The sequence below is a fragment of the Plectropomus leopardus genome, chromosome 17 (assembly GCF_008729295.1).
Source record: "Plectropomus leopardus isolate mb chromosome 17, YSFRI_Pleo_2.0, whole genome shotgun sequence".
NCBI classification, from domain to species: Eukaryota; Metazoa; Chordata; class Actinopteri; order Perciformes; family Serranidae; genus Plectropomus; species Plectropomus leopardus.
Window position 1 is genome coordinate 3,346,041 of NC_056479.1, and position 8,020 is coordinate 3,354,060.

Here is an 8,020-nt window from a genome sequence, read left to right on the forward strand (position 1 = left end):
TTTTCATTAAGCTAAATGGATCACATGAGGAGGCCAAGGTATTGTTCATCAGAAAAATGGAGGATTTGGAGGCTTATTAATGACATCATTAACTGAACTGTAAATGAGGTAACAAGCAACCTTACACACAACCATGAAACACACTGAAGGTAATCATCCACAAACACCTGGAAACTATAACTGCATACTAACTCAGAGCATCAGGGAATATGACCAACTGGATCCCAAAACTTTTGAATACACTGGTCACAACACACAAGATTTGGAATGTGAAATAGACCTGGACAATATTTTTTTTCTCCTTTACCAACAATAACTGTAACTTTTATACAGATGAACAGTACAACAAGAGTATTAAGGCATACAGCAAACTTTCCCTCATCCATTTCAATAGCAGAAGCTATTGGTAGGGATTTATGGAGAAAAGGTGGGATTAAATAAGTGCATATTTCTTCCCGCTCTTTTTCGGATATGTAAACCAAATTATGTACATAGTGTTTGAGAATCTTTTGTGACCTTTTTGTATAATTTTTTATATTTGTTGTATTTTCATTCATTTATTTCATTCATGTTTGTCATTTCTCTTTACATGTTTGAAATAGAAATAAACTAACTAACTAAGTAACTACACAAACACTGAGGTTGTTTCTTTTTTGATGGGTACGGATTGTTGGCCAAAAGATTAACCAGAGGTATGACAAAACATAGCTGCAAAATAAGAAGAAATGGTTTCTTTGGATTATTGCACCTGGGAACAAATTGGTAATATATTAGCCAGTCAAAACACAGCTGAAAGGAGGTGATTTCAGCTGAAAAGGGATTTTAAAACCTCCCATTTGCCACTGGAGACCTCATCACGCTAAACCAAGGACTCTTTGATAATGCACAAAAAAAAAAAAAAAAAAATTGAGGAAAAGAAGGGAAAGACCTGGGATAGGAACTTTTCTTGCTATGGAGAGGAAAGGACGGTAATCATGTAATTCCATGAATGAAAGGGTACCAACACATGAAATGATTATTATTCAGCCTCAAGGGACACAAAACATGTAGTGACTATGAGCTATAGGGCCACACAAGAAGCATCAAGAGTATACACTGTGAATCAGCCCGTTCACATTCCAAACTTGTAAAATACTGCTGCTTTGACAGCTTTGCAAAAGATTACAGCACCAAAAGCCCCCTTTCGTGTGAAACGCTGCTGGACAGTGTTGGATTGAACACAGCCGGAGAGAGGCAGTCGTGCAGTTATTATACACCAGTGAACGGCTGGACTGCATCCTGACACATCCGCATGAAACCTGGCAAAACAGCGTCAGGTGAAACGCTGCAGGTAGCAGCAAAATATAAGGAGCACAAGGGCATCTTTAAGGCGGGTAGAAGGGGTGTCAGGTGGGTCCAACTAAACTGAGACTTTCTCGCAGCATTCTGGTTCTGGCTTACTGTCTGAATGTACTGGGGTTTTTTTCCATACCCTACCTGCTCCCTTTCCCTAATCCTAGCCATCCGTGCAAACATGAGCATTCGCTGACATTCTGACATTGTTTGCCATGTGCTTGTGTTGTCTAAACATAACCAAGTGCCACATCATCCCACCATGTGCATTTGTTCACACAACAGAATTACACTTTTTTATGTATTAAAGTCTCCTCAAGGTATTAACTTTTGAAAAGGAAAATATAAATAAAAATAAAATATGAAAAAGGAATTTAGGATTCTCACAGTATGGGGAAAGAAGCTGCTCTGTAGTCTGGTGATACGGCAGCAGATACTTCTGTATCTTTTTCCAGATAGCAGCAGGGTGAACAGACTGCTGATATATAGATCATTTCAATCTCAGTGCTTTAGGTAGATGTGTAAACAAGGAGTCCTGCAGGATATGTACCTTGTTACAGGGCTGGTATGAAAGACAGGTGAAGGAAAGTCTATTGAATTTTCTATGGAAAGTGTAAAATAGGAGTTCCAACATTCACAGCCTTGATCTTAAAATGAAAAAGCCCCTTGTGTTGGTGTAATAGGTGTCTCGTAACTAAGCAAAATAAGCACCAGGTCTCAACACTTGATGTTGAGTCCATTTTGATATCCCCGGCGCAATTTTTTTTTTTTAGAATTTAGATTAATTTATTTGTAAAATTGAGTTGCCCCTCATGTGACTAGGCAGGCGCGTCAAATTCGCCTCCAAATTAAACGCAATTTCATGCCGTTTATTCGCGTCACCCCTGCTGTGCAAATGTCCCTGGACATCTCATAGTGACGCACAGGGCACCCTTTAGCGTTTCTGTGTCACACTGCTCAAACACATTGTAACAGGTGGTTAATGCGAAAGGGTCATAGTAAGGTTTAAATGACAAAACTACTTGGTTAGGTTTAGAGGTTATACAGTATGTATGTTTTAGGATAAAATGAGTATGTTTGTAACAATGATGTAACGTAAATGCCTTGTGAGTGACATCAGTTCATGACGACTGTAGGTAAATTGTGTCATGTTAAAACACTGACTTTTGGTTAGACTTTTGGCACAGACATGTACTGAAGTTGCTGAAAAGTCTTGTTTAACCTGTCCACCTTTCCTCCCTGCGACCCTATGCAGACTCTTTAGTTCTTTATACTATGTCACTTGCTCAAGTATTGCCATCTGTGGGTTTACAGTGGAGTTAACTGAAAGGCCAGTTTCATAAAAATGCTAAAGGCAAAGCGTTGATAGTTGATGCCCTGGGAGTGAGAACTGGCTAGTTTAAATCTGGTTTGAATTTGCTAAGTTATTCTATTTTTTGTCTCTGTGTGTATTAGTTTGCAGGTTTGGAAACAATTACATTGACAGTGATTGACATGTTCCCGGGACAGCTGCGCAGACCCTGGCGCCGAGAAATCTTCCTCATCATCTTCTGCTCTATCAGCTTCATCATCCAGATCTCTGTCACGACTCAGGTATTGCACAAGCCTTAGGAACCTTACAGAACAACAGCTAACAATAAACTTATTCTCATGTTGGAAGTGTATTTTAAGTGGCTTTACATGTGTGTACCTTGTTCTTCAGGGCGGAGTGTACCTATTCCAGCTGATTGATTACTATGCTGCTAATGGAGCATGTATATTATTTATTTCTATGGTCCAGTGTGTGGCTTCTGGCTGGGCCTTTGGTAAGTGGTATTAATATCATGTTTTAGTTATTATGTAGTTTCCCAGATGTAATGGTACTGTCTAGCTACAGTATCTTTTCAAGAGATATTCACTTATGTTTTCGAGTTGTCCATCCTTATGCATACGTCCTATACTCAAGAATGGGATATGTCAAGAACACCCTGAGGGAAATTCTTTAAATTTGGCATAAAAATCCAGTTTTACTCAACAATGAACATATTAGGTTTTGGTGTTCATAGGTCAAAGGCCAAGGTTAATGTGTACTCTATGTCCCATGAAGACATTATGCATTTTCATGGAAGACATGATGTCTTTTAAAACTATTACAATAACACTTGTTCACACTAATGTTAAATTTAGGAAATTGAACCAGCTTCATGGCCATAATATCTGGTATTTGGTGGTCAAAGGCCAAGGTCATTGTAACCCTGTCTATCTCATTCTCATGAACACAATATCTCAAAAATAACTTAAGGGGATTTATTTAAATTTGGCACAAATGTCCATATGGACTCAACAATGAACTGTTTAGATTTTGGTTCCCAAAAGTCAAGGTCACCATGACCTTGCATTGGTCTCATTCTCATGGAAACAATATCTGGAGAAAGCCTGTAGGGATTTTTCTTAAATCTGATACACTTCCACTAGGACTCAAGAATGAACTGTTTGAAATTTGGTGGCCTAGGGTGACCTCATAAAACATGCTTGTTATTAAGGCCATAACTCAAGAACCACTTCCATACACTAATCATGAAAAGAAAATCAAATAATTGACTTGTAAGAGGTAATGATGAAGTGAATACATCTTATATCCAAATGGTCAAAGGTCAGCTTCACTGTGACATCATAATGCACTGCAAAAACACTTTTCTGACCATTAGCCAGCATCATAACTCAGGAGCAGATGGGGAGACATTTGATCAGAACTGGTGACACTTATCTTGGGTGTCCTTCTTGAAACTGTGCTAATTGGAGAGCTCTTATGTGCTACAGGGTTGAGGATGTGTGTGAAGCAACAGTGTTTTTACAGACATAGATGTAATCTGAGACTGGAAAGCTATAATTCTAGTATATTTTATTTATTGTAATTTATTGATGTAAGTGTTAGCATTTTTAATAGTCTGATAACACTGAAATGCCTTTTGTTGGTTTTGGGGCTCCATACAAACACAAACATATTTCATTAAGTAGTTACAACCCAATAACAACTGTGACATACATCATGCTTCAATAAGCGGGGGTCCTGTGCTTTTAAATTGTTAATAACAATCTGTGACAATCATGCAGGGGCTCAACAGATGTGCAATGCAGTTGAAGATATGACCGGACAGAAGCCGTGTTTTTTTTTCAAACTCTGCTGGCGTTACTTCACCCCTCTGATCTGCGTGGTGAGTTACACACTGTTAACTGCAGTAGGAGTCTGAAGCAAAAGAGAAATGAGGTGACATGACACCAGCTTTGGTATAGTTTAGGGTTGGACAATCAGCAACAATAAGAGGATGTTCACAGAGAGTTAGCAACATGTGCCTGAGCAATACATGCAAGGTGTTGCACTATTACAGGTCTTCAAACAATGTGGTTACATGGTGCTTATTTAGTACAGTAGACTCAGATGAGTTACTATTTTATTTTAGGTTTCATTTATATTTGCGGGCCATGTGAGTGGCTTGGTTTAAAATCCAATACGACCTTGTAGTGAATATTAACTTATTATTTATATTTTTGCATATATTTGGGAAGTTATTTTTGCTTATACACGTAAAACCTACATAAGCTTTGAATTTAATTATTTTAAATTAAAAAAATACATATATGTAAAAAAAAAAAAAAAATCAATCAGTCAAAATCAATCAATCAATCAATCAGTCAATAAACATACTTTCACCCCTTGTACCCTGAGAAAATAGGCTTAACATGTAAGGCAATGGGTAGTTTCACAAGACATTACCCAAACAAACAAATAAACAGAAAAAAACAACAATTAAATGGTTTGAAAAAAAAAACAATGTAAAAAAAATGTAAATGTATTTGATATATATGTGTGTGTGTGTGTGTGTGTGTGTGTGTGTGTGTGTGTGTGTGTTTTCAAATTGCTCCCCTGAGGGACTCCTCTGACTGCAGCTGAGTTATTGTGATTGCACAAGCAAAACTTGTATCTTATAAACAGAACAATGTCAATAATCTTCCATTAAGCTGGAGAACATCACAGTGTGAACATGTTTGTCCAGAGAAGTATTAGTTTGTTCCTCTGCTTATCTTAAAAGGTTTGCTTCATCTGCTCCTTCCTGGAATACCAGCCCCTAACCAGTGGGAGCTATGTGTACCCAGACTGGGCCTACTGTCTGGGCTGGGCCATGGCCCTCTCCTCTGTGGTTGCAGTACCCATATGGGCTGTCAGCAAGATCTGCTTCACAGAGGGCACCCTCAGACAGGTGAGAGCACCGATGTGTTAAAGTCTTTGAAACCTGGACTGACATCACTTTTCTTTGACCATTTATGAATTGGTTTGCTTTAAAAAAAAAAAAAGAAAAGAAAAAAAAGGGTAAAATAAGCTACTCGGCAAGAAATGTTCTGCAAACTACAAGAAATAAGTAGATTTGGAAAAATATTTTTAAAAAATGTGAAGTTGTTCAAACTATATTTATAAATATGACTATTTTATGATATATATTTTTCAGATTTATTGTTATTTTTGCTGTTATTATTATTGTTAATATTATTATGTTTTTTCTGGTAATGTCTTTGTTTATTTGCAATTTTTTTTTTTATTGTTTTTTGCTATTGAATACCTAACTTTTAAGTAATTTCTTGTCCTTTTCTTGTCTTGTCCTTCGTCATTTCTTCTGAAGTTGCTCATTGCCTTCTTTCCTTTTTTTTGAAGGAAATCTAATCAATTTGCTCAGGTCTTAAAGGGTTGATTTTTTTTAAAATTATAACTCTGTGTGATTGTCCTTTTTTTTTTATCCTCAGCGTCTGGTGGTCCTGTGGCATCCTATTAGTGACCCTGTCGGTCCAAAGACAAACAAACCACATCTCCTAACTGAAGCAGAGATGGAACCGATGTCAGACCTGTCAGTATGAAATGTACTTGTATATGGATTTCTGTATTCAAGAAGAGCATGTTACTTTAAGGTGCCATGGATACCATTAGCCACTAGATGTCACACTCCTCCTCCAACCCCCTATTGCAATAATGTCATCACACTGCTGTTGCATGAAGCACAAGTGGTTGCCAGTGTATCACACAACCTGGATTTATTTTGGTCGTTCGGACAGACAGACTAAGCCATGTCAAGTGCTGAATCTTTTCAGTTCGCTGTAACGTATGCTAGCTAGCTTTAGGTTATAACATGCCATGACAAAGAAGAAGATCCACCCTTATTGGTTTTATGTCTCATTATACTTGGTTGGGGGAAAGGGTACTGATTTAGACTGTAGGCAAGGAAAGATAACTTTTATATCAGCAGGCTACAATCCTTTTCTGTCTTTAGCCTTGATTTCTGGTACTGGCTCATAGTTAAATTATTGTTACATGACTTGCTCTGTTCTCGCTATCTGTTTATCATGAGTCGCCCCCAGTCCTGCCACCTCCTCTGCTAGAAGACTACTGCTGCACGAGTGTGATCCACCTAATGGTTATTTCTTTCGGACCATTTAATGGCCCAGTGTCAGAGGTTAGCCACTGCTGCTGTGTTAGCTCCTGCTAACAAGGCAGACAACATTAACTTTTTCTTGGCAAAACTCATAGTTTGTAACCTTGAGGCTTATATTCCCTCACTTGTCCCCAGAATTTAGGATCTATGCTTCATGATGACCCTCACCTGGAAGCCCCTTACAACCCTTTGTTCAGTTTTTGTTTTAGATGGTTTTTTTTTTTTTCTAATAGATCTGGGAAATTCGGATTAATGATAACTAATGCCTGATCCCCCTCAAAGCTCTTACTATTTTATCAAATTGTATGGTGCTACTGTACAATAAGGTGCTTCTTTACTGTATATTTTGTTTGTATATTCACTGTGTTCCACCCTTTTTGTATTTTCCAAAAGTATGGCTTCTATTTGTATGCCTCACAGTAGGACATATAAACTACAACTCCCAAAAGGTGTAGCTTTTACTACCAGGTGTTCAGGGGTGTGTTGCATACCAATTATTAGAATGGAATTAGTTGTTTTTTGCTGCTGAATTCGATATGCTCTGATGAAGGTCTGATAACTCAAAAGCTCAATATAAATAAAACACTACAAAGATTAAAGTGTGCAGATCTTTTCCATCAGTTTGGACTCACTGATACTCACAGCAGACATAGCAAAGAGGGGCCAAGTGGAGCCACGGTCATCAAGTATTTCCTTCTTTATGAAAAAAATTGGTAGTTTTTTAAACTTGCAATGTTTATATTTATGTTTGTGTGATATCAGTGGTCCCTATTGGCATGCTGCTCAACACATTTCACACACATTACTGAACTAGTGTGAAATCATCTGCAGGTCAGCGTATCACAACACTTCTGTGCACTTGCTTGTGTATTGGTGTCCTTATATGCAAAGCATATAAAGGGATATCACTCCCCTTCCAATGGACCGCCATCGTCATTGGGCCCCTTTCACACAACTCCCCTCAATTCATCCCGTCCACCACCATAAATTCCAATTAACACATCTGCCACTGAGCCAACAACCCCACTGGTAGACAGATAACACCTTTTTATTTGTAATACAAATTTTTTAAATTTATTTTTTATTCTCTTTTTTTTTGTATTTTTTTCACTGTTAGTTAGTTAGTAGTTGTTAATTTTGTTGCGGTTTAGTTATTTGATATTGTAAAGATGACAACTTTTTCTGCCTGTTGTTTTTTTTGTTGTTGCTCTTAATATTTGTATTGTATT

At 37.6% G+C, this 8,020-nt stretch overlaps 1 protein-coding gene across 1 annotated transcript; it reads left to right on the forward strand.

The window, feature by feature from the left end:
* The first annotated feature begins 3,067 nt into the window (after window positions 1-3,067).
* Window positions 3,068-6,315, forward strand: LOC121956137 (sodium- and chloride-dependent GABA transporter 1-like). The gene is made up of 4 exons (XM_042504258.1): window positions 3,068-3,137; window positions 4,426-4,526; window positions 5,403-5,570; window positions 6,109-6,315. The coding sequence occupies exons 1-4, from the start codon at window positions 3,104-3,106 to the stop codon at window positions 6,217-6,219; spliced, it is 414 nt and encodes a 137-aa protein (XP_042360192.1). The 5' UTR covers window positions 3,068-3,103; the 3' UTR covers window positions 6,220-6,315.
* The last annotated feature ends 1,705 nt before the right edge of the window (window positions 6,316-8,020 follow it).

Coding starts and splice junctions, on each gene's coding strand:
- LOC121956137 (XM_042504258.1), top strand. CDS start 3,104: ATGGTCCAGTGTGTGGCTTCTGGCTGGGCCTTTG. Junction 4,527..5,402: donor TCACCCCTCTGATCTGCGTG/GTGAGTTACACA, acceptor TTATCTTAAAAG/GTTTGCTTCATCTGCTCCTT. Junction 5,571..6,108: donor CAGAGGGCACCCTCAGACAG/GTGAGAGCACCG, acceptor TTTTATCCTCAG/CGTCTGGTGGTCCTGTGGCA.